This window comes from Ovis canadensis, chromosome 22, assembly GCF_042477335.2.
Source record: "Ovis canadensis isolate MfBH-ARS-UI-01 breed Bighorn chromosome 22, ARS-UI_OviCan_v2, whole genome shotgun sequence".
Lineage (NCBI taxonomy): Eukaryota > Metazoa > Chordata > Mammalia > Artiodactyla > Bovidae > Ovis > Ovis canadensis.
Window position 1 is genome coordinate 47,933,204 of NC_091266.1, and position 27,002 is coordinate 47,960,205.

Sequence of the window (27,002 nt, forward strand, 5' to 3'; positions counted from 1 at the left end):
ACTTTAACCCCACTGGGGACCCTCTGAATTGTTCCAGTGGGGGGCTTTTTATCTTGTAGTTCCCAACCCTATCTGGTAGGGTCACTCCCAGGGTGTTGACCCCCACCAGCAACTACAGTAGGCTCTGTGTGCTCCCCATGCCCCCAAATCAGGGGCTGCCCTCAGCAGGGAGATCCAGGCAGACAAGGTGCAGGAATGTGCAGGTGGCCTCTAGGTGGCCACAGGCATACAGGCAGTTTCCTACAGAAGCCTCTGCCAGAACTCCACCTCAGGAAAACCCAGCACCTCACAGAAGCCTGTCTTTACATTTAGAGAATAAAGACACTTTCCAAGCACCATCCCCTGGCTCAGGTGGCTTTTCAACTCTCCTGTGATAGACGTGGTACAGTGGGATGTTAATCTTTGCCCTAATTTACAGCTGGGAGAAAGTCACATAACCAGTTATAACTCTAATTTGCAGACCTGATGAACTTCATATAACTAAAGATCTTTAAATTGTATGTTCAGTTTACCGTTATGATTGGAAAAAGAATATTTTAAGCAGAAATGTTTTTTTGCTTTCAGTGAGTGATATTTTCTATATTTAGAGCAATAAATATTTGTGGGATGCACTAAAGCTTAGACAGGGGTTAGAGAAACACTGAGCTTCCCTGGTAGCTCAACTGCTAAAGAATCTGCCTGAAAATCCACAAGCATGAGACTCGGGTTCGATTCCTGGGTCGGGAAGATCCCCTGGAGAAGGGCTAGGCTACCCACACTCCAGTATTCTTGGGCTTCCCTGGTGGCTCAGATGGTAAAGAATCCGCCTGCAATGCAGAAGACCTAAGTCCAGTCCCTGGGCTGGGATGATCCCCTGGAGGAGGGCATGGCAACCCACTCTAGTATTCTTGCCTGGAGAATCCCCATGGACCAAGGAGCCTGGTGGGCAAAGAGTCAGACACAACTGAATGACTAAGCATAGCACAGGGTGTTACTTTAAATAGCAAAGCATGTAAGACTTCAAAATTATGTTGTAATTTTTAAAACTGATTTCCTAACAGCTTGTTGGAAATTCATCTGGTTCTTGGCATCGTCTGTCTTGGTGTGCTCGTGTGGTGGGCTTTGCTGCGGTGACACCCACGTAGAGGATCTGCCACTTTCTGGCCCCTCACGGGATCCTAAGACCCAAATGCCATCTCTGACAATTACTTTTCCAACCTCTGTACTTTACCTTTATTTATGTAAAATTATTTTCTGGGCCCTGACAAGATTTTATCGTTGATAAAATTGACTTAAAACAGGAACCAGGGATATACCATGTAAACCTACCGTCTTGGCTCAACAGATTAGAGAAACAATGTTCATCAAGAAGGAGCTAAATGCAGGTGGCTGGCAATGAAAATGAAGTTTGATCCTGATCAGAGACAATGACTGTGTTTCATCACCCATTTTAGCACGCTTCTCAAATTAATTTGATTGCTTTATGCCTGCATTGAGCCAACAAAAGAATGTTACCATCTGGCTTTATAAGGATTAATTCACTAGCCACTGCCACTGCTGACCTTTAACACATTCTGAAAGGTGATCAGGCCAAAGATCAGAAATGAGGCACTCTGGGAAAACAGACAGAACAGGCCTTCAGAGAGTTAGATATTTCCAGGGGAAATTTTTATGAACGTAATTTCTTGCACCTTCTCATACTTAGACAAGCGCTAAAATCATTAAGTGAGATGCCCGTTTTCTTACAACTAGCAGCAACCTTCTACGGTGATTTGTGCCTGGTTGCACGCACCCCTTCTCCAAAATCACACTCAGGCCAACCTCCTCCCTGCTTCTTTGGGGCAGTTCCTCAGAGCTACGCAAGAGACCGTCTCCCAAGATATCATCGTTAGGAAGTCCCCAAATAAACTGAAATTCACCGCTCTCACACTGTGTGTTGTCATTTCAGTCGACTATTAGGAGGAAAAGTTTTCCATGGGGGAAAGTGAATGAGGCTGCAAGGCTCCAACGAAAGAGATTTTGTAAAAATTCCCAGTTCAGAGATGGAAGCAAACTTTATGTAAAACCTGACTTGCAGTTTAGAGCCTTACAACATTACAAACGTGTGGGCCTGCCACCACCATTACTGTCTCAGGATTGCAGATTTAGCAGTGATTCATGCAGTGTCCTGGAGGGAGGGGACAGCTCCTGACTCCAGGTGGAGGGACCAGGACTGAGTCTGCAATGAGCGAGGCCAGGCTGGAACTGCCTCTTCCTCTTTCTGCACAACAGGTAGAGATTTTCCAACTCAGCGAACATAGTTGAAGACTTCAGAGCAAGCCCAGCCAGTCTGTCCTGTGTTCGAAACCCCTGTCAAAGAAATGCCATCTCCAGATCCTGTTCCAATATTATTTATTCTCTCTTCTGGACATGGACCCTCAGAGAAGCCTGAGTGCCTCTACACTTGTACAACACAGTTTTGAAGATCAAGTTTGGAAACCAGCCCCACAGCCTGCCAGCAACATGACCTCGAGAAACTGCTTACATTCACTTTCCTCTTAGGGTCTCTAGGATCTCTCCTACATGATCAGCATGGTACCCGGCCCACATGATCATAAAAATACTATCACACTGTTGGTTTGCAAACTGGGCCCCGTACACAGAGAGCAAGGAGAGAACAGGGGAAGGAGCAGACCGCCAATCGGTAGGTGGCAGGCTCAGCAAGCAAGAGAACTTATCTATGAAGATTGTCACGGGCAGCACAAGATGAGAGGATCTCCACCCCCATGGGCCAGAATCTTAAGTTACATTAGAGGCTTTAACTGGGTTCAGTCACGTATTCACTCAGTTCAGTTGGTCTTGACAGCATCTTACTCTCTGGAGGTCACATCCTTGTCACAGCTGCCAGCATGGGAATAGTAAGCAGCATGGACATTCCAAGGAAAAGGGGGGGAGAGGGGGGGTGAGGAACCTCCTATTGCTGAGATATAGCTCTGCAACCAACCAATGATCTCCTCTCCGTGATCCCCTCGGAACCATTGCTGAATTTTGGCTCTGCATCGTGACAAATTCACAGCAAATGGTCACAAATTCTAGCCATCTTTTCAACCTCAGAAACTCTCCTCCTGCTTAACTCTGGGCAAATGAGAGCTTCTGAGAAATCCTTTGAGCTGGACACATCATCCGAGTGATGTGGTTGCTCTCTGAACTGTACAGGGACACCCTCACGATGGACTTTTAAAGATGAAATTAGGTGGGATGAAGGAAGAGAATCCTTACATTCTTTCCCCCCAACCCGGATGGACATTCTGCTTTCTGCCTTATTCCTCTGAGCCTGTCATTTGTTCCAGGACAAGGGCAGAATTTACAAACCCAGGAAAACCTGTGTCACTATGATGGGGAACAAATCTGAACTCTGCCTTGTCAGAGCCTTCAGCAAACTGCCTCACCCTGAGCCTCAGTTTCATCTGTGGTAAGATGGAGCTAATTAATGGTACCAACCCTAGAGGATCAAGATGATACATAGAAAGTGCTGAGCATCAGGCCCAACTCTGTACCCACAAGTAAGTCCCAGGTACCAGCATGCCCAACACATTGTTTTGCGGGAGCCAATTAACTTCCTTCCATTTTCACGTCCTTATGTAATTTGCCAAGTTCCACACCAAACACAAGGATTGTCCTGCTTCACTGGATGGGACTTGATCATTTTATTTTCTTGTGCTTTTTCATTTGGTTGGTGGTTATAGGACTGAAGTGTCAAACAATGCTGCTTCTGTTCTAGATTCTGTCGTCACTTACTACGTGAGCACCAGTGGTATTCTCTTCTGTAAAACATGAGTGCCGAATACTAGGTGACTTCCAAGTTCCCTTTCAGAGCTAAATTTTCTTTCCTAAATATGAAATGAAAATGAAGGTGAAAGTGTTAGTCACTTAGTCTTAGCTGACTCTTTGCGACCCCATGGAATGTAGCCTGCCAGGCTCCTCTGTCCATGGGATTCTCCAGGTAGGAACACTGGAGTGGGTTGCCATGCTCTCCTCCAGGGGATGTTCCCCACCCAGGGATTGAATCCAGGTCTCCTGCTTTGCAGATCAATTCTTCACCATCTGACCCACCAGGGAAACCCTAAATACGAACGGGAGAAAACAAATACCACACAGTTGCAACACTTTTAAGTTTACAAAACACTTCTGCATTCATTCCACCTCACTTCATCAAAATCCAGGTGTCCCCATACAACACAGAGGACACCCAAATTCACTGGGGCGAGGTGACTAGCTCGGAGGCTTCCAGCATGTGCCAAGAGAGCCAGAGTCAATCCTTTAAGTTCTGTTCCCCAGGCCCCGTGCTCTTTCTGCTGTATTCCTTTTCTTTAAAAAGAATAAAAACTGATTTGAAAGGCCATATAAAACCCACACACAGAACACAACTTTGACAAGTCTTCCTTTTCCTAGATTGAGGGCTGAGAACCATCCAGATGCCAAGCTTTCTGGTACAAGTCACAAAGTGCAGGAGCTCTGCTGGCATCTACAGAGATGGCTAATAATGGCCATCCTGTGGACAGCACAGGTGCTGTGGACAACATAATGCTTTGTATTTGGAGGTTAGAATTTTACTAGCTATGTGTGTACCAGACAGACGGTAAGGTATTTTAAAAGGGAATAAACAGGACTAAAATCAGTGAATACAGGACTAAACATGAAAAGACCAGGCTTCAAAATTAATATCCAGTTAAAAACAACAAGTGGCTGTAAAAGGAGGCATTTTGCTTTGATCAAGTGAAGGCCATATTTGGCAGCAAAAAGAAAGTTGCTAATGCAAAGGAAAGAACAAGTACACCCAAGGGTGAGGGCAAAGTCATGGCAACAACACCCCAGAGGAGACCAAAGGGGCCAAAGTACAAAGTTCAGACAGAGGGGCTGGCACAGAACAGATGGGATGGCCCTGGGTGTTGCTCGGGTTCACAGCTCCATCATGTGCTGTCGTGCACCCCAAGGGCATGGATGGTGTCGCCAGGCACCCACTGAACACCCTTTCCAGGGGGCACACTGTCGACAGAAGGCTGCATCTGAGCAATCCAAAGCATCCACTGAAAACAGCGCTCCAATAAAGAACTTGTCCTATTTGTCAAAAAAGTAAACTATTTTGAGCAACTATTATGAACTAGTGGGAAAAACTTCATACTTTTATAAACTTAAACATATTAGAAGGACAGAAGCACCATGTTTAAAGGAATAGTCACAGAAACCCAAAGAATATTTCTGTGATGTGAATATTTACTGAGAAGGGCAGTAGCTAAGCTGTAGATATTTACAAACCCAAATGCTTGATCAAATTCGAAGAGCTCTGGCTCAATAATAAACTCATGCACTGCAGGTTCACAAATTTATTTAAGATTGTTTCCTATAAGCATTTTAATCATGGTCTATGTGAAGTGAAACAAGAAGTGTTTGTATAACGAATTATGTAGGGAACTTTTAACGACAGATACAAAACATGAAGAATATATTCACTTTTTGGTTTATTAAAACAAAGCTACACCTCTGTGCTTCTTACAATATATTAACAGGCGTAAAATTCAATCCACATTTCCAAATCAGTTCATTCACAGCATCACACCATGCTATTTTATGGTACTTCATAATCAACCTTTTTACAACAATCTAACATTTCTTTGTACAACAGGCAAACAGTTTAACACCTTCCATCAAGGCATCTCAGAACTTTAGATGTTTAGAAATAAAGTCAAAAGTTTCTTTCAAATGCCATCATTTTTGTATTAAACTGAAATGCCAGATGCCAAGTCTCAAGTTCCTAAAAAGAGTGGTTTAAAAAACATTTACATCCAAATTAAGTCTTATAAACCTCAGTGGTGGGTCCTATCATTTCTAAACACTAGAACTATTTGTGGATAAAAAGCTGCATTTGATTGTGCAAAATCTTCTGCTTAGGTCTGACTTAAAATCTTAATTTTTTTACCCTAATTAATCCTAGTGTTAATTTTGCTCCTTTCAGTTAAAAACCCAGACACATTGAGGGCTGATCTTTCATCAAAGAGCTCTGACCACCTATACGATAGTTTTCTGTCTCCAGGGGAGGACGTATACATCCATTAAACACAATGTTTGAGCATACGAAATCCATGCAGACATGCCTCTGTGCCACCAGGCAGTTACTGCCTTGTCCTCTTACAGAAATACATAACATAGTGTTTCCCAAAATGTTTTCTGTGAACCTCCGGAGAGGTCCATAGGGGTGTTCCAAAGGGGAAAAAGGCTCTGGGGTCTCGCAGATTGGGAAATGCTGGGTTAATACAGGCTTGGTACCGGCAGGCCCTGAGCCCTTACTGTGCTAAAGCGCACTGTGAGTTTCTAGGAATGAGGCTTCATGTGCAAATTAATTTTACCAGCAACACTTTTTCTATAAAACACCTAAGAACATCTCACAGAGCACTCATACACACGCAGAACTCTGGGAAATGGTTTGCTCCTCAGACTGGAAATTCCACAATCGGAGTTTACATTCACTGCGGTCCCTGATGCGTTTTCCCCACTCGCCCTGTGACTTCATGAGGCTGTGCAGACTCGTAGCCCTTTCTCTGTCACGAGTTCTACACACCTCATGCTACTTCCTTCCTTTTCTCTTAGGAGCGAAAGTGCCTTCTTCTCTTTTGAATTTCTTAGGACTTTCTCATTTTGAAAGAGTGTAGCTCCATATTGCTTATTATTGGGGCTTTTGGTTTGCTTTTAAACTCAACTCACAGTCTGTCTTCCCCTGGAGGGCATGCATTTCAGTATTATAGAAATGCAGGAAACGGTAATAAATTATTTACAAGCACCTAGTTCGTTTAATCTTACGTGAAAGCCATTCACTTTCGGAAAACAAGGAGAATAAATCTTTTAGCAAAACAGTGGTATCTGGAAGCCTTATCGGGATGATGGATATTTGTTCAGTAACGAGGCACGAAAGAATGAGCTGTGCTAAAATTAACTCGAGGGTGAGCTTGTCTGGATGAGCAGAACTTTGGTTGAGATTTGTCTTCCTTAAAAAAGGTTTTCAAAGCACCAGTTAATTACAGAAAGCATGCATATTTATTCTCACAGTGAGTTAAGTGGTGAGAGAGCTAGCAAATCATACATTGCATTCCCCAAAGCATCTGAGTAGATTTCTAGAAAACAAATCAACTGAAAGGGCAAATAGAGCCAGAGAAGCCATTGCTCCCTGCTCAGGCTGGCAAAGCAGCAGCTCTTAGCGGAAGTCACAGGCGGGACAGCAGAGTCCACAGAGAGGTCAGTCCCAACCTTGACTTAGACAGTCTGAGTGACCCTTGGTCTATAATGTCATGGACGAGTAGAAAAGACTAGTGAAACGTTTGCTTACCTAGACAAGGAACACACAAGGGGATAAATAAGCTTCCCTGGCTATTCCCCAAAACACAGACAGAGCTCAGTCCTACTTAGGACGTAAAATGGAATGTTAACACAGTGAAGGTGCCCCTCCACATCAGAGCCGCTGCAACACTGACAACAGCTTAATGGGATGTGAGCTCCTATAAAGAAAACGTGTTCTAAATGCGGAATTTGAGAAGAATGGAAGAAAATCACAACAGCGTGGCATTATTGCTCCGAGTTCCAAAAATTTCATACAATGTGAAATACCAATCAGTATTTTTCCCTCTCCCAACACACACAGAATACTCACAAGACATTATTAGTGTTTAAAATCCAAGCTGATAAAAGTACAAACTTTAATTCTCAGTACCTTTCTATTAAATTCAAAGGTTACCTGCAGTATTTGTCAGGAAAAATTCCTAATTCCATAAAACCACAGAGAGAAGAAACAGCTGTTAGAAAACGTTTTCTATCACATGATCTTTAAGAAATCACCATCATTACCACAATTAGCGAACAATTATGATCCCTGCTCACAAAAAAGGCACCTACCTGTTATCAACAATTTTTCATAATTATTTGCCACTATATGGCATCAGGGTTTAGGAAAATAACCCACGTATATTTTTAAAGAACCATGGTTTTCTTTTTCTCAAAGCTAAAAAAAATCTACAAATGCCAGTCTGCAGGGCCATCACATATGTGATGTACAACCCACTCTGCCCAACTTGAGAGGGTACCAGCCACTCAAAAGCGTACAACCAGTCTTACAGGATTTATGGGCCATGAGGCTGCAGCCAGGGCGCTTCACACTAACACAGGCGATCAGGCCAAGCTAATAGGTTAGGACAGTTGCTACCTCCAAGACACAACCGTACCTGAGAGGCAGGTGCTGCCTGAGGCAGCAGGTCGGGGGAGGGGTGGCAGGGAAGGGACACAGACATAAAACAGGAGTTGCTCCTAAATACTTGCCCGTCATTTAAAACTCAATGGCACTTTTTCACATGAGCAAACATTTTCAAAGTCAATTTTCCGGCCTAGTTTATCTTGAATTTCACCAGCCAAATTTATTTCCTGGTACGAGCTGACTGGTCAGATTATCTCTATTCCTGACCTAAATTAAGATTGTGTTTTCATTTAGCTCTTAAAACACTTTCTATACCTGACTACAACAGACAGCACAGTGACACCTATGTGTGAACAGCCCATTCATTTGTAAAGCACTTGTGAGGAAAAAAATGTTCCCATTTAACAGTTAGATACAATGGACATAGATAACATAGAGTGGGGCGGGGGGGGGGGGGGGGGGAACAGTGAATGGATGACTCAGTTATTTTTCAAGGAAGCATTAATCAGAACATATACCAACAAATTACCTGACTGCATTAAGTGTACTAAACAAGATTCAGTTTCAGAATTAACTACATTTGTGTGTCCATCACAGTAATAAGCCCCTAACTGTTATATTTAAAATGTAAATCTTTAATAAACTCCAAAATTTCATTTTGCAATCTACTGATCATGAACTGCAAATGGAGGCCGGGGCCCCCATGGTGTGATCTGTAGGCGGCTGTGTCACGCCAGTGTCCAGCGATCACAGATCACGGAGGAGAGAAGGCACTTGTCTTCCAGGAGGTCTCGTCAGGACGGGTCAGGCCCGACCACACGACGGCACCGTCCACTCTCGTGCCACAGGCAGAGCCTACGAGGAACTGGTCCCACGCCTGTCACTTGCCAGAGGTGCCCGAAGTTACCTACAGCACCACAAAATGCAGAATATATTCCAGGAGTTTTTGCCGGTTGCATTGAGGTAGAAAAGTGCTGCTGAGTTCTAAAACAGACACTCTCTTTTGTTTGGTCTCTTTGAAAACCTAGAGAGAAAGTTTAGATTAAATTAAAGACAAACGAAAAAGGGTAAGTGGGCGGGGAGACATTTCTGTCACCAACCCTTACTTGATGGGCAGTAAGGTACATAAAGCCATATCCAGGCTTTAAGAAAATGTACGTGTAGGGTGTGTGTGAGCACGGGGTAGGAAGGTTATGGGGGTGGGAGATTATGGGGGCAGGTGTGGGGTTTACTAGTGTACTAGATTTTAAATTTTATGTTAGAATAAAGTCACAGAAGAGTTCCTCACAAAGACCACTAGTACCTCCATGGAACTCATGTCCCAAGTAATTTGTGAAGATAAAGGATAGCTTAGGATACTTTTAGCAATACTGGTAAAAACACAAGAAAATAACTGAAAATCATATGGCATAATTAACATCCCCACCAAAACTGCAGTAGAATCTTGAAACACATGGACACCTTCATTTAGGATGAAGAGGAAAACCAGGACAATTTTGGAACATGCAAATAAATCTGTACGGAGGGGCCTCACCTTCAACATGCCCCTCCTCCTCCCAATCCCCAGAAATGCCTGCATGATTAATCCTGCAGAAACTGCTTTCTCTCAGGGTCCAGCCCAACACAAAGGTGACTCAGACAGATTAGATCTAAACAAAAAGGACAGACGTGAACACATGCTCTTGTACCATAAGTGGTGGACACTCACCCCGATATCCTTAAACATTTTCACAGCATTCTTCACAAGACAGTAAGTGGCACTCTCAGCTGTGGAGAAAGAATCAGGCCCTGTCAAATGTTTAGGCCCAGGGACAATGAAAACCCCAGTATCCACGGGAAGAGAGGGTAGAAGGCTGGGAGGAGGTCAGAGCAAGTCTGGGGACCGCGCCAAGCTCCCTTTTCTACCAGTCACTTGTGAGGCCACGAAGGGTCTGCTCTTTCTTCAAATTTACTCTGTCATCTTTTGGGGGTGCGTGGGGGAGATGGAGACAGGGGTAGGGAGAGAAAGAGAAAAACGGAGGGAGGAAGGGGAGGAGGCAGGAAAGGACAGAGAGAAGAGGAAGGGAAAGAGAAATACCCAAAATATCCATCTTGAAGGGTTTTTGTGAGACTCAAATGAGCCAGAATGTAGTTCTTTTAAACTGTGCAGGAATGCATAGATGACTCCTACTGCAGTGGAACCAGAAAAAGCGCAAGCCCAGAAGTCAGAAAAAAGGAATTCTAATCCCAGGTTGCCCTTTAACTAGCTGCACGATCTGGAATAGTGTCTTCATCTCTAAAGTGAGGTGATTCTAGGTCTTGATCTCAATCTAGAGATACAGCTATAGACGTAGCTATACATCTCTCTATATGCCACTCTGTAGAGTTCTAGCTTTCTCTGGAGAAGGCAATGGCACCCCACTCCAGTACTCTTGCCTGGAAAATCCCATGGATGGAGGAGCCTGGTGGGCTGCAGTCCATGGGGTCGCTATGAGTCGGACGCGACTGAGTGGCTTCACTTTCACTTTTCGCTTTCACGCAATGGAGAAGGAAATGGCAACCCACTTCAGTGTTCTTGCCTGGAGAATCTCAGGGATGGCAGAGCCTGGTGGGCTGCCATCTATGGGACTGCACAGAGTCAGACACGACTGACGCAACTTAGCAGCAGCAGCAGCAGCAGCTATCTCTAGATAAATATCTAGTGATTATCTCTAGATCCATCATGGCTTTAAAAATTATTGAGTCAAAGCAGCTGCAGTCCTAAAGCATAACTGTAGAGAATGCTGCTCCCACTCCAATCACACCTTTTCCACAAGAGACAGAACCAGGTGCCGGGCGGGGGCGGGGGGCAACAGCGGTGCACACTGCTGCTGGGAGTTCCTGGATTTAGCACTCAGGAACTGTTGGACCACACCTACTAACTCCAAACACACCACACCCTGCGAACAGGCAATTCTCCTGTACAGGCCTACATAAATAAGTCCATTTGTTTACCCAAGGACACACTCAAACATGTTCACGGCAGCACTATTCAGAGGAGCGCTGAAGTGCAAAGCCCAAATATCCATCAGTGATGGATAGGAATCAATGAAATGTGGTAAATATTTACACAGTGGAATACTACAACACAAGAATAAACTACATGCAACAGCATGTATGAATCTCGCTTACAATGTTAGCAGAAAACTGCCAGACATGAGTGTATCATCTGTGTAGTTCAATTTATACAACACACCCAAAGAAGCAGTAGGAGCAATCCATGGAGTGAGAGGTCAGGATAATTTTGCATTCTTTTTTTTCCAACTATCTGCAATGTGCAGATTCCTGTAATCAAAAACAACATAGCTTTCAAAAGAAGCCGAGAGAGGGGCACACATACCGTACACGGCAACCCTCCTCTCCGTTCTCGTGATCAGGTATTTGTGCAGCTTCTGCAGGAATTCAGGCTCGGGAACGGGACCGCCGAAGTTGTGAATGAAGATAGCGGCAGAGCTGTAGGCCTCCAGCAGAGGCCCGAGGAGCCTCTGTAGGAAGGTGATGAACTGCTGGTGCTCCTTGGACTGGCTCACCTGGGAGGGCGAGAGTGGAGACCCAGTCGTGGCGGGGACAGAAGGCGGTCCCTCGCTGCCCCACACAGAAGCAGCCTACCACTCCGTGGGCTCAGAATCGCCCCTGGAGATGACCACGGGTTGTGAAATGTGTTCTTTATTGTCATCAGTGACTTTCATGGTATTTGAGGTTTATGTTCATTGAACAGCTGCCTAGAAAAAACGGTTGTACTTGAATGACGTAATTATGACATACTGTCATCACTGAAAATGGCTGGTACCCAGGCTGGACCTCTCCAGGCTTTGAAGCCTGGCTCAGCAGTCCCTCAAGTGCACAGAAGGCCACATGCCTCGACCCCTGACGTCATCTCGGTCCCTCCCGGCCCTCATGGCCAACACGCCCACGTGGTCTCTGGCCCAGCCCAGTACCACAGGAAAAGGTGGTGGTGGTGATGGGGTGCTCTGCGCAGTGGGGGCTCGCAGTGGCCCCCCAGAAACATGCACGTTCAGATAAGCCTCCCTGGGGCAAGATTACTGCCCCATTTTGAAACTAGTAATACCTAAAAGGGAAAAACCCCAAAAGTCACTTGGACTCTGAGTCTGTATGCCTGTGTATGTCTGTGTATGCCTGCGCACGCACACGTGTGTGTGTGTGTGTGTGTGTGTGTGTGTGTGTTATCCCACTGCAAAGAAAGCAATCCACTTAGGGTATTCAGAAAAGTAGGGTCATTCTTACTGATTGCTAAAATTACAAATTAGACAAGATCGCTTTTTCTAAAGCAAGGACCATCAATCTTTTAAAAATCAAATCTTCTGACAGGATTTGTTTAAATGAAGGCAAAGAGCCTGATGCATGAAATTCTGGGAGCGATGGCAAGACGGAACACGACTCAAGCAGAGCAACTGGGCCAGCGGCAGCGGAACGTGAACTCCTCCTCTCCCTCAGCTGGCACAGCGCCGCCTTGTTCAGTGATGCCTGAACAGAACCTCTGCCTCTTCAGCAGTGAGTGCAGGGAGGGCTACCGGTCTGCACCTGTGCATTCTGGAGAGAGGGTCACAAAAGGTATCATCTATGACGTTCATCTTCCTGAGAGCTGAGACTCTTGTCTCTTCTTCCATTTATCTATACCCCAGACTGAATCGTTTCAGCGATTAAGTCAATTCAGTTTCAGTGTCTTAACTGAGCAGAAAGTGCCACGGCCAGTTTGTGAGTGCTTTGAGTACATCGCCGGAGTCCCAGTTTTTAAGCACCCTGTCAATCTGTGGCAACATGAGCCTCAACTCAACACTGTGGTGTCCACCCAGACTCTTCACCCAAGTACCTTCAGGTAGCAATCTCGTTGCTCCTCACCAAAATCGCTGTCTTCATCTTCTTCATCACTTCTCCAAGACAAAGGTTCCGGAAGCTTCTTGTCCCACTGCTGCTCGGCAAGACCAGGACTGATATCTTCCTGATCATCTTGCTATGCCAGGGAGATGACCAACAGTTGATAAATGTGCTCAGGCACACAAACGCCTGCCCGGCTGGACCCCAAAGTCGCCCTCTCTCATGCCCTCCCCTCCTCTTTCTGTCCAGCCAGGCATGAGATCAGTCCACCACCCTCTCCAAACCCAAAATCACTCAGGAGACAGCAGGGGAGGAAAGAAGAAAAGAAAGAGTGAGGATAAAAGCTACCAGCCACGTCAATTAAAGTACCATCAGCTCTGCTAAACTGGCATCTACTTTCCCAGGCCACACCCTTTATACAGAAGCTGCCAAAATTAAAACAAAACCTCAAAAAAGAAAAATGTACACATGAAAGCTACAAGCACATGGATATACAGAAGATCTGGTCTTGGAACACAGGCTTCTGGATGCCATGGAACCAAGTCAAGATATGCTTTATGCAACACCAGTTACATAAAAGGAACCAAAATAATATTAAACCATTCCGAAAGACATTTACTCTCTCCATTCCTATTTTTCTCATCTCATCTTGGACATGACTCTCTCTCTCACTCTCTCTCTCTCTCTCTCTCTCTCTATCTATCTATCTATCTATCTATCTATCTATATATATATATATATATATACATACACACACACACACACACACACACACATCAAATGGAATCATTGGTAAAGCGGGTGGTAGAAAAGATAATAAAGAACAAGAAACTAAAGGCAAACAAAAGCAAGCTAGCCTTCTTACCTCTGCCACTATAAGAATGCCATACTGGATAAACCTGCCCACTGTTTCGTGGCAAGTTTGGTAAAAGGTCTGGCAGGGCTGCAAAGAAAAGGCATTTCAGTGTAAATCTCATGGTCTTCCACTTATTTTTTTTAAAGACAGAAGACAGTGTACAAAGTGGCTGCCAAATACTTCCATGGTATCACCTGCCTCACTCCACTAGTCAAGCACTAAGCTTTCTGACGCCACCCTCTTGACAAGCTCACACTGTGGACAAAGTCCGAGAAGAGGCCTTGTCACCTGACTGGCAGAGCGCCCAGTGAGGCACCATCTGCAGACGGAGCTCCTAAGCTGAGTTCCCCCAGCCCCACCCCTCCAGTAGAGCGCGGCCTCAGAAGGGCTACGTGACCGGCCCCTACACCTATTTTTTTCCTTTATAAGACAATTTCCCTGCAAAATCTATCTTACAGTAAATGCTGTACACAAGGTGGTGGATGAGGAAATACAATATGTATTCAAGTAATTAAAAAAAAACCCAAGTGAAAGACAACGTCAACCTTGAGAGCCTTATCTACCCTTTTCTCTCCCATCCTGCCCCCCAGATTCATGTGAAACAGATTCCACAACAGGACACAAATATAACATACACAGACAATGCTGTGGAGGAGGGCTGTACTCCCAACACCTGTACTCAGAAATGTCCCAGGACACATTCCCATAAGTGGAAAACAACAGACTTTAAAATAAGAATTTTATTCATTGATGACTTTGAGGGGAAAAAAAAACTCTACTGCTTAATATGTATGCCTCATTATAAATGTCTAGAAGTGTTCAAATATAACATAAATGCTCGTTAGTTCTGCTGGGCCTTAGTTCCCCCACTTGGAGGAGGGGCTGAGCAGATGAGTTTTAAGACTGTCTCTGACTCTCCTCGTCTAGGTTTCTCTCATCCATGGGCGGGCATGTTAATCATTTACAAACCCCTGACCCAGTGGCTTATGCATGATAAGAGGTTCTGTGCCTCTGGATCTGAGTGATGGAGAACGCTGAGCCCTTGCAGCCATCAGAGCACAGGACGGGTTCTCTGGAGCAGCGACCCCGAGGGCAAACCGAGACAGTAACAACACAATGGTCTGGCGGTCACTGAGACCCAGGCGGAGGATGTAAAGCTTCAGTAATAGACCAAAAATTCTCTAAGAGGAAAGCATTTTATGTTTTCATTAAGATGCTCAAGAATAAGAGAAGAGGAGACACTAAAGAGCCTTCACTTACGAGAGAGATGGTGCCTTCATTGGAGAGCAGATAGCACAGGCTGGCGGCCTTGCGTACCAGCTGCTCCTGGCTGACCAAGCTGGGAGACGCGGGCCCTCCTGGGCCCCTCTTCTTCAGAACTGCGTAAAGGCTGCAGGCTGAGAAAGTAAAAGCATCAGCGAAGCTGCAGCCTTATATCTCCAAGAAAAACCTTGGAGAGGCTCAGACTGGCTGGACTACCACAAAAGATCGTTGATACATCCAAAATAATTGTCTGCGTTCATGGAAATTCAAGTAAATTCCTTCAGAATTTACTTCTGATTCCATGTGCTTCCAACCCTGTCAGACCTCCTTCAGAGGCTTCCATCCCCTCTGCCCTCCGTCTCCTCTGTTCCCCCGACTCACTCCACTGCCACAAGTATGTCTCATCTCAACTAGATTTCCAGATCCTGGGCAGCAAGACATCTGACCTCTCCTACTTGGTAAATCATGTGATACTATGTATACAGCAGTTCAGTTACTCCTCATTGAATAGCAAATATAAAAATAAGCTATAATCAGTGAAACAGCAGATGACACTTTTCTTTCAAAACTAAAACTATAGCAACACATTCCCTGAAACCAGGGACTGTCATCCAAACTGAAGTAGATACCATCACGTGCTTTTGGCCACTTGATTTGCCGTGAAAATCCTTCAGGGCCTGACATACCTATGATGGCCTCCATGATAAAGACGTGGAGCACCCCATTGCTGTAGAAGTTGAGTTCAAAGACTGATGGGATAGTTGTGCTAGGAGTAATAAAAAACTCATCGTTCTTGCTGGTGTGGGTGATTGTGATACAATTTCCCAGCAGCTGTATGGCATGCATGACCACATCTTCTGAATTTCCTGAGAAACCCAAGTCAAAATCACGAGCCAGGACCTCCTCCTTCATCACAAAGAAGTCTTCCACCAACGTGGAGAGGTTAATTCCCTATAAAAACAGACAGAAGTGGTCTCATGAGAACACAAAACCCACTTCTCAAAAGATGGAGAGACTGCCCCAAGGATTTTTTTTTCCCCCTTGCCTTGGCTTTCCTGAAGTTTGCTGTCAGGAAAAAAAAAAAAGCCAGAACACCAGTGTAAAGAAAGTTAGAAAACTGGTTAAAAAGCTGTCCAGCAGGAATGTCAAGAGATTTCATGTCCAGAGCATATTCTAGCCACAAAACATGATGTAGCATGTAAGGTCTCAAAGGGAAAATGCCACCTTCTGGAAAGAAGCAGTGCTTATATTTTAGCAAGAATTTCTCAAATTTCTGGGCTGGTATTTATATATTGGCACTACATTTGATGTTCAGAACATGACTGCGACCGAGACAGACAGTCTTTCCCATTACAGGGCTTAGGCAAGTGTATTGTAGGAAAGCAGAGTGCAAGTCCTAAATACAAGTCAAACAGCTTGGAAACCATTACAATCAGAAGACTTTTTATCTGTCAAAAGACATGCCTTATTTCCATTAACTGTATTCTTCCAAGAATGCCTTACTGTCAGATAAAACAGTCCCTGAGGCTTTTTTCATATAGATGTCTTCCTCCATTGGGTTGTAAGCCCCTGTGGGCAGAGTCCTCAAATTGTTTTACTGTTCACCTCACAGGACTGTGCTTCCCTGGTGGCTCAGATGGTAAAGAATCTGCTTGCAATGCGGGAGACCTGGGTTCGATCCCTGGGTTGGGAAGATTCCCCTGGAAAAAGGAACGGCTACCCACCCCAGTATTCTTGCCTGGAGAATTCCATGGACAGAGAAGCCTGGCAGTCCATGGGGTCGCAAAGAGTCGGACACGACTGAGTGACTTTCACTCACAGGACTAGCTGGAAGGGAGCCAAATCTATCAGTGGACAAGCATCTGAAAAGCTGACAAAGCATTTCCCTGCTTTCTGCTGAACTCCAGCGAGACTGCAGACGTACCTGCCGGTGTCTATAGAGGAGCAGACAGGCCACGATGTGTGTCGACATAATAGCGCAGGACTTGCTAGCAGCTGGAAGGCAAACACACACCTTTTAGTTGTGCTTTTTTAAATATAGCTGAAACTTTTTACAAAGTACCTAAATCTTAAAAAAAAAAAATAGTATCTTAATTAGGAACATTGAAAACTATAAAAGTCTTCTACTGTATTTATTATACCTGATTCACCAAAGGGAAACCACAATTTGCTCTGGACCAGTGGAAGCTCATTAGAGATCATTGCTCATATAATAGAATTCAGTCTAAGATAGGTCTACCCTCAACCCAGAAATCGATTTTAACTTCCTCTTTTCAACCTGGACCAGAGGCAGGTCAGAGGTAGGAAGGAAGGGGACAGACAGACATCTGAGAATGACTATAGTCCATAACTCAATATTCCAAATTTGTAGAAATTTATAATCACATAAATCAAGTATGAGAACATCTATGGAATAATCTAAGATAATGACACCATTTGTGGGTTTTCTGAGATGATAATGAATTCACGAATACTTCATTCATAATTAATGTTACCTCGAGTATTTAAGAAACAAAAAAGTTCCCAGTACCACATATATTTGGCCTTTAAAAAGTATATTTAAAAAGCTTTCATAATACTTGTTTTATAAATGGAAAACAGCACAAAACTGCAAAAAAAAAATTTTTTTTTATAGACTAGACAGCAACCCATCTGGTCATCTGGGTAGTGGGTTTTATCTTTACTTTCCAGTTTTTCAACATTTAAGGATGTATTATTTTCAGCATCCAGGATTTAAGCAGAGACTCCAACAGACATCCTCAGAAAAGAGGATCTTGGTCCAGCATAAAGCAATAGCAGCAGCGGCTAGACAGAAAGGAGCAAGATGAGGTGAGGATGCCTCCACACGGACAGCAAGCATGGAGGGCCTAACCTGATGGGGAGGAGGCACAGGGAAGGGCGAAGAAATCCCAAGCTATGGCTGCTTCCGACCTTAAAGCAGCCTCTACAACATAATACAATGCTGCCATTTGCAACTTAAGGATGGCTAATTCTGCACGTAACTCGCTCCACTCTGATTCACTCCCACAGCATTATTAGTGTACAACCATCCCACTGAGAAGAGCAGAACCTCTTTAGGTACAGAGCCAATGACTCAATGTGTAGTCCCCACAGCGAGAATAAAGCTTTACATGCAAAAGACACACAATATTTACCAAATAAAAAGGATCACGAGGTCACAGGGGAAAGGGACGTGCAACCATAAACCTAGAAGCTGTACCACAAATGGGTTCAAAGAGACTAATTCATGAGCACCTACTAATTATCTGGCACTGTGTGAGATGTTTCATCCAGTTATCTCAAATCCTCTCAGCATGATATTCCTTCTAATAACTTACTTAGTATCCCCTGCATGTTAGTTCTAGAGCCAGAAGTAGAATCTAACTTTGGCAGATTCCAAAACCTGCATGGTTCACACTGCATCACACTGAATCTGAATTACGGAATGAAAGAGTGGAATTCTACTTACTGAAGAGAATGTGCTCAGCCAGATGTGCAATCAGTCTTCTTCGGTGGGATTCATCTGTTGCATTTCTGGACTCGTTAATGGACATGTCTGTACCTTCATCAGCAGCATCACTGGGTCTAAAATGTTTTTTGGTTTTTTTTAATTAGACCTCTATAACCCCAATCTTTCCCAAAGCAAATGACATGAGATACAAATGTATTAGATACTTCACTACATATTCTAAATTTAAACCACAAATAGATTATTTCTATGAGTTGTTTTCCTCCAAAATATACTTCATTATATTTCCCTGGTGGCTCAGATGGTAAAGATTCTGCCTGCAATGCAGGAGATGTGGGTTCGATCCCTGGGTCAGGAAGATCCCCGGGAGAAGGGAACGGCTACCCACTCCAGTATTCTTGCCTGGAGAATTTCATGGACAGAGGAGCCTGGTGGGCTACAGCCCATGGGGTCGCAAAGAGTTGGACACAACTGAGTAACTAACACATACCTACCTCATTATATTTAAGACACTCTCCTGAACACAACATGTTATTTATTTATGACTAAGTAATCTGTTGGTACATCACTTTCAGAACTCACTGGCAGAAAATAATGCATAAAACAAGATGCTCCATTTTAAAATAGTTTCAAAAGTTCTATATTTAAACATATTTTTTAAAAGGCTTAATATTTCTCTCAGTGACCATTTGATTTGAATTCTGGAAAATTCACATAAGAAACTCTTTTACATGTTACATGAATGTGCAATATGCATAAGCTAAACTACTACCAAAAAGAACATTTCAAGTATTCAAAAACAGAAATCAAATAAGAACTCATATATGAGTCACAAAATCAAAAGGATTTTAAGATCCAAATAATCAAAAACCTTCCAACTAATACACAAAAACATTACTTCAAGATCCTTTACTAGACCAAATTACTAGAAAAATTACTCAAGTGAGGAAGTAAAAACGAGAATATAAACATCCTTAACAAAGGTAACCAATTTTTTCCATGCAATGTAAGAAATCTGTGTGTGCTGAGTCACTCCAGTCATGTCCGACCTCTTTGCAACCCTATGGACTTTGTAGCCTGCCAGGCTCCTCCATCCATGGGATTCTCCAGGCAAGAATACAGGAGTGGGTCGCCGTGCCCTTTTCCAGGGGATTTTCCTGACCCAGGGATCGAACCAGTATCTCTTATGTCTCCTGCACTGGCAGGCAGTCCTTACTACTGGCACCACCTGAGAAGTCCAATATAAGAAATAACAGATATTCAGTATAAAGAACTTCCATAAATCTTCAGTTCAGTTCAATTCAGTCAGTAAGTCACATCTGATTCTTTGAGACCCCATGGACTGCAGTGTGCCAGGCCTCCCTGTCCATCACCAACTCAGGGAGTTTACTCAAACTCATGTCCATTGGGTCAGTGATGCCATCCAACCATCTCATCCTCTGTCGTCCCCTTCTCCTCCCACCTTCAATCTTTCCCAGCATCAGGGTCTTATCAAATGAGTCAGTTCTTCGCATCAGGTGACCAAAGCAATGGAGTTTCAGCTTCAACATCAGTCCTTCCAATGACTGATCTCCTTTAGGATGGATTGGTTGGATCTCTTTGCAGTCCAAGGGACTCTCAAGAGTCTTCTCCAACACCACAGTTCAAAAGCATCAATTCTTCGGCATTCAACTTTCTTTATAGTCCAACTCTCACATCCACTGGAAAAAGCATAGTCTTGACTAGATGGACCTTTCCTGGCAAAGTAATGTCTCTGCTTTTTAATATGCTATCTAGGTTGGTCATAACTTTTCTTTCAAGGAGTAAGCGTCTTTTCATTTCACGGCTGCAATCACCATCTGCAGTGATTTTGGAGCCCCCAAAAATAAAATCTGCCACTGTTTCCACTGTTTCCCCATCTATTTGCCATGAAGTGATGGAGACCAAATGCCATGATCTTAGTATTCTGAATGCTGAGTTTAAGCCAACTTTTTCACTCTCCTCTTTCACTTTCATCAAGAGGCTCTTTAGTTCTTCTTCACTTTCTGCCATAAGGGTGGTGTCATCTGCATATTTGAGCTTATTGATATTTCTCACTGCAATCTTGATTCCAGCTTGTGTTTCTTCCAGTCCAGTATTTCTCATGATGTACTCTGCATATAAGTTAAATAAGCAGGGGGACAATACAAAGCCTTGACATACTCCTTTCCCTATTTGGAACCAGTCTGTTGTTCCATGTCCAGTTCTAACTGTTGCATCCTGACCTGCATACAGATTTCTCAAGAGGCAGGTCAGGTGGTCTGGTATTCCCATCTCTTTCAGAATTTTCCACAGTTTGGGGTGATCTACAGAGTCAAAGGCTTTGGCATAGTCAATAAAGCAGAAATAGATGTTTTTCTGGAACTCTCTTGCTTTTTCGATGATCCAGCGGTTGTTGGCAATTTGATCTCTGGTTCCTCTGCCTTTTCCAAATCCAGCTTGTACATGTGGAAGTTCACAGTTTATGTACTGTTGAAGCCTGGCTTGGAGAATTTTGAGCATTACTTTACTAGCGTGTGAGATGAGTGCAATTGTGCGGCAGTTTGAGCATTCTTTGACATTGCCTTTCTTGGGGATTGGAATGAAAACTGACCTTTTCCAGTCCTGTGGCCACTGCTGAGTTTTCCAAATTTGCTGGCATATTGCGTGCAGCACTTTCACAGCATCATCTTTTAGGATTTGAAATAGCTCAACTGGAATTCCATCACCTCCAGTAGCTTTGTTCATAGTGATGCTTCCTAAGGCCCACTTGACTTCACATTCCAGAATATCTGGCTCTAGGTGAGTGATCACACCATCATGATTATCTGGGTCATGAAGATCTTTTTTGTATAGTTCTTCTGTGTATTTTTGCCACTTCTTCTTAATATCTTCTGCTTCTGTTAGGTCCCTACCATTTCTGTCCTTTACTGTGCCAATCTTTGCATGAAATGTTCCCTTGGTATCTCTAATTTTCTTGAAGAGATCTCTAGTCTTTCCCATTCTGTTGTTTTCCTCTATTTCTTTGCATTGATCACTAAGGAAGGCTTTCTTATCTCTCCTTGCTATTCTTTGGAACTCTGCATTCAAATGGGTATATCTTTCCTTTTCTCCTTTGCTTTTCACTTCTCTCCTTTGCACAGCTATTTGTAAGCCCTCCTCAGACAGCCATTTTGCTTTTTTGCACTTCTCTTTCTTGGGAATGGTCTTGATCCTTGTGTCCTCTACAATTTCACGAACCTCCGTCCATAGTTTATCAGGCACTCTGTCTATCAGATCTAATCCCTTGAATCTATTTCTCACTTCCACTTTATCATCGTAAGGGATTTGATTTAGGTCATACCTGAATGGTCTAGTGGTTTTCCCTACTTTCTTTAAGTCTGAATTTGGCAATAAGGAATTCATGATCTGAGCCACAGTCAGTTCCCAGTCTTGTTTTTGCTGACTGTATAGAGCTTCTCCATCTTTAGCTGCAAAGAATATAATCAATCTGATTTTGGTATTGACCATCTGGTGATAAATCTTACCTTGAGGGAAGTATAGCTGGCAACAATGCTTGCTCCAAAGAAAGTGGAGCAGAAACAGGTTTCTGACTTTGGCTTTCTAAATATTCCTGGAAAAATAAAACACTGTCTGACTTCCATAAACATATATAAAATATAATTACATCCTCAAAAAGTTAAAAGTGAGTTGTTAATAAAATGAGCCATACTATTGATATATAACATGAGAAATACTTTCTATTAGCCTAAACTATCTTCAGAAGTGCAGAATGACTCATAGAATGTTGTTTAGCATGAAATCAAAGAACTGAAGCTCCAAAGACAGGGTGATGCTTAAGCAAAATCATTTAAAAATTAAGGGCAAAATTTAACTTTTCTCACATCTTCATGAAATTAGTTGGCATTCCCAATATTATTAACAGTGATAATTGACCAACCATACCCTTTTAAAGGAAATCTGACAATCTGAAGGTCATATTATATTCAAAAGAATCTCAATTCAAAAGCAAAAACAAGAGAAGCTCTGCAGCATTTAAAAAAAAAAAAAAAGTGGTAAGAAATGACAAGGTCCTTAACCAAAAAGCATATAGCACAGCAGTTAGACTTCCTTAAAATAAAACCAAGAAGTGGAACAGGAGGAGAGGCAGGACCTCTGTGCCTTATCTTTGGGTTCCCAACTCCCCATCCTTCTTTCTCCTTTACCAATTTGAAAATCTTAAGAATTTAAAACTGCAGGACCTCAGAGATTCACCAGCCCCAGGCTTCTCCATGAGGATGGCACTCTTCCTCTGAATATGTGGGTACTAGACTCCACTGAGTAGAACAGAGCATCACCCTGGACCATCCTTGTTACCCAGCTGTGAGACCTGTTTTTAAAAATGTCTCCTAAAGGCAATTTTAAAACATAACATATAAAATATTGATTTATGTAAAGCAATATGCATAATTCTCATGAATTATAAAAGACAGCAAAAAACTATCAAACTGGTGTTTCCCAAAGACAGACATTTAGTCTCCTTTGTCAACAGGCATATCGATGGAAAAATTCAGGAAATAACTACTCTTGTCAGAGTCTTGTTCTACAAGAGAAGAAACTGAGGCCCTAACTCACATGGAGAAAAGGCATCAGAGGCTGGTCTGGTGCCCAGATCTTCCGACACTGAGCTAGACCGATGCTTCCACACAGCTTCAGCTCAACAGACACTTACCTTTAAGGAAAATGGTTGTGCAAAATCCACTCTGACACATCCGTAGTTTTTTCGTAACATTCTGATAACGCCTCTTGCTATGCTCCAGAGGCTCTCATTCTTCTTGGGTTTTCCCTAGTTTGCAATTTTGAAAGAATAGTATGGTAAGCAACAAAGCTTATTATATATTATTATCCAAAGATAAAGTTTATGAATTTTTTTTATGGAACCTGAAGGTTTATCTGGAAAAATAATGAATCAAGGAGGAAAATACCTATCCATTTGCTGAGACCGGTCAGGAAATGTTGAGCACTCAAAGATGCTAAAAGATGTAATGATATCATTGGAAAGGCAATTTGACCAATGAAAAAGGAAACATTTAACACAACTTCTTTTAATGCATTGTTTACATCATTCACAAAAATACAACTGCAAACTGCTGAAGGATAAAGATGACACACTGGCCTGAAAATCTGTTCTGTGGTTCTCAGATAAAATCAAAGAGACCACCTTATTGTGAGCTGATGATCATGATGGTCCAAATTCACAACATTAAGCAACCAAACACCAAATTCAGCCCCAGAGTGGCCTGTAAGCCAACTGTTCATCCAGTGAGTGTTTCCTGAATATTTAACAAGCATAAGGCACAGTGACAGCTGTAGAAAGGACACAGGACTCAGATATGACATCATGAGACCCCATCAGGGTGAGGGAGCAGACGTTCAGGCTGCACACAAGAAGCGGGTCTCACAAGAGAGAGACAGATAACCATCCAGGTCTATCACTTTATTCTTTATTAGGAGTCCTTGAGTTTTTAGTATGTTTTGAGCAATAAGCTTGACATAAGTATCATGACCAGGACTTTCACACTAAATAAGAACAAAACTAAATCCCTCTGGAACTTGCAAACTGCTGGGAGTAACAGTAAGTTGGTAAAACCATTCTGGAAAACTGTTTGGCAGCATCTACAAAACTGAATGTACCTATGCTTTATGAGCTATCAATTCCACTCCTAGATACATACTCCACAAAATGCATACATATGGTCATCAAGAGAAAGGTTTAAGAATGATCACAGCCCAAACCAGGAAGCCAAACTTGTTTTTCAACAGTAGAATAGACAAACTGTATATTCATACACTGTAACAAGTTGTTGCTTAAGCAAAAGAAACCAGAAACATAAAGTCCACACACTATATAATTCCATTTATATAATGATCAAAAACAGGCAAGTCAATCTATTCTGTAAGAAGTAAAGATAACCGGCTACCCATGAGGGGACAGCAATGAGAGAAGGGATAAGGGGGGTTGTTTCTAGAGTCCTCAACCTCAGTGCGATTACGTAGGTGTGTTCACGTTGTGCTAATTCAAGCTACACGCATATGACGGATGCATTCTTTCATAACTGTTCAATAGAAAGTTCATGAAAAAATTGCTGCCACTTTTCAAATTAACTTGTAGCTGCTTTGCCAACATGATCCCACCAACTCTTCAGGTTTAACTTAAAATTAACACATAGCAATAAGCTCTGACTAAACCAAGCCACACATACCCTTCCCAGGGCAAAGATGGTAACTCAGTATCAAGTATTCTTTCATTTCCCAACTCTATGACTAAGGCTGGTGTTGATTAATCTAATCATGGCAATTCCTCCAAATGCAGGAAAGACATGTTAGCACTACCAATCAGGCTGTGATAGGAGATGAAAGCCCAGCCTACCATGTGTTATAAAATTAGACAGTACCAAGAATATTCTCAACTAATTCTAAAAGCACTTATCTAAAAGCAAAAGGCTAAAGAAGCAAAGATGACTTTTGTGCAGGCGGTCTTCTTACCAGCTGTTCGCCATTGTAATGACCCTCAATAATACGATCGTAGGAGATCCCGACAGGTATTATCAAGATGTCTGGGATGGTATTGGTAGACAGAGTATCTACCACAACTGACAAAAGTCCTGCCCGAGCACAGGAGATTTTTCCACTTCTTGAGCGTGTGCCTTCCAGAAAAATCTCTAAGAACTGCTGCTGTCGAAGTAGTTCAACTATATGCTGGCATATAAGAAGAAAGGAAAAGATGAACTCAGAACAAGCTCAGCAAAGTTAAATCTTAAAAACAAAAACCCTTAAAACTTCACTACAGACAAAATATTTTACACAAATAATAGCAAAGGAGCATCTCCAATGTTATATTTTTATGATAACAAAAAGTAATCAGCAAACTCATACCCAAGCAATAATCACTGAAATAACTACTCAGACAATTGCTTTTTAAAAATCTCAATCAAGGTTCTCTTTCTTCTACTCTAATCGCTACCATAACAACTTTAAGGGTAATTAGAGATCACACATACCCCATGGAGTAAAGCTCTGTAGAGAATATCTTTCCGTCCATCTGGCGTCTCATCTAGCCTCCGTCGTATGAAAAAGCCTCCAAGCTTATGGATCAAAGTACTATAAATTTAAGAATGCATTAATTTTTTAAAAATGTAAAAAGAAGACTCAAATAAGCCACAGGTGGTGTTTGAGCCGCTGATTATGAAAATCTGGACATTACCCATACAGTTGACACATTTCTATCATTTACATTATGCATTGGCTTTCAGAATGTCACTGTGTATAATGAAGCTCTGTTACATCTGTTATACGCCAAAAGGAGTTTCCATGATACATTACCGTGCAAAGGTGCTGGTACAGATTTTAAGAAGATTATAAAACAGTGCTCAATTTTAAAACCCTGTCCAGGGTCTCAAGACACTGATCTTTAGACATCCCCAAATTTTCCTATGGCACATTTACTTCAAGATAAATGTGATATTTAAAAAGCTCCTTCGGGGAAATTTTCTCAAATAAGTTATTTCTTAGAGAGTATTCCAGTGAGATAAGGATAAGTTTATCAAACTGGAATCAAGCATAGCCATCCTCCCAAAGCATGAAATAAAAATTTGCTTCATTTATGCACACATAGAACAAACAATTCTCACAACCCCATGTCTCTGCCTACAAAACTGATGAATTATTTTGATAGGAGGTAGAAATTTTCCAATACTTATCAACCTTTCCAATCTCGGCACCTCCTCCTCTGTTCAAACAGTGTAATATTAATATAAATATTAATACACAGTTTTGGCACCTTCTATAGTCAGCATAAGGAGGACAGTAAGATATCCCTGGAACTTAATGTCTTTGAAAGTTAACTTAACTCTCTGAAAGTTAAACTTTGCAGAACAAATTCTTAAGGAGATGCTGCTGCTGCTGCTGCTAAGTCGCTTCAGTCGTGTCTGACTCTGTGTGACCCCAGAGACGGCAGCCCACCAGGCTCCCCTGTCCCTGGGATTCTCCAGGCAAGAACACTGGAGTGGGTTGCCATTTAAACATCCACAAAAATAACCCATCTTGAAAAGTGGTTTGTGACTTGTACAGACTGACATGCAACAAAAGAACACTGCAAATAAATAGGTCAGATTATTTAGAATCTGTCATAGCTGAAGGAATGATAAGCTACCTGGCATAGAGGTCATGAAAAGGGAAGAAATTATCAGTGTCTATTAGGCAATTTCCAGAGATCCACCTCGAGAACCAATCCAACATACAGGGAATGAGTACATAAATTGTTCTCACTATAGAGGAGGCAAACTGTTACGGGCAAGGCTTCTCTAGAGCCCAGGTGAAACAGCCCTCTT

At 42.7% G+C, this 27,002-nt stretch overlaps 1 protein-coding gene across 5 annotated transcripts in view; it reads right to left on the bottom strand.

Moving 5' to 3' along the window:
• Positions 1–5,460: 5,460 nt before the first annotated feature.
• Positions 5,461–27,002, bottom strand: part of GPAM (glycerol-3-phosphate acyltransferase, mitochondrial) — a 67,155-nt gene continuing 45,613 nt past the window's right edge. For all 5 annotated transcript variants that reach the window (XM_069567789.1, XM_069567788.1, XM_069567792.1 and 2 more), the window contains exons 9-21: positions 25,674–25,773; positions 25,159–25,371; positions 23,345–23,458; positions 22,161–22,246; positions 18,637–18,752; positions 17,092–17,162; positions 15,854–16,118; positions 15,165–15,301; positions 13,914–13,991; positions 13,044–13,184; positions 11,553–11,742; positions 9,903–9,961; positions 5,461–9,218 (exon numbers count right to left, since the gene is read on the bottom strand). In XM_069567789.1, coding sequence (XP_069423890.1) covers positions 9,102–9,218; positions 9,903–9,961; positions 11,553–11,742; positions 13,044–13,184; positions 13,914–13,991; positions 15,165–15,301; positions 15,854–16,118; positions 17,092–17,162; positions 18,637–18,752; positions 22,161–22,246; positions 23,345–23,458; positions 25,159–25,371; positions 25,674–25,773 — 1,687 coding nt within the window. In that variant the 3' untranslated portion in view covers positions 5,461–9,101. The remainder of the gene's footprint in view (positions 9,219–9,902; positions 9,962–11,552; positions 11,743–13,043; positions 13,185–13,913; positions 13,992–15,164; positions 15,302–15,853; positions 16,119–17,091; positions 17,163–18,636; positions 18,753–22,160; positions 22,247–23,344; positions 23,459–25,158; positions 25,372–25,673; positions 25,774–27,002) is intronic.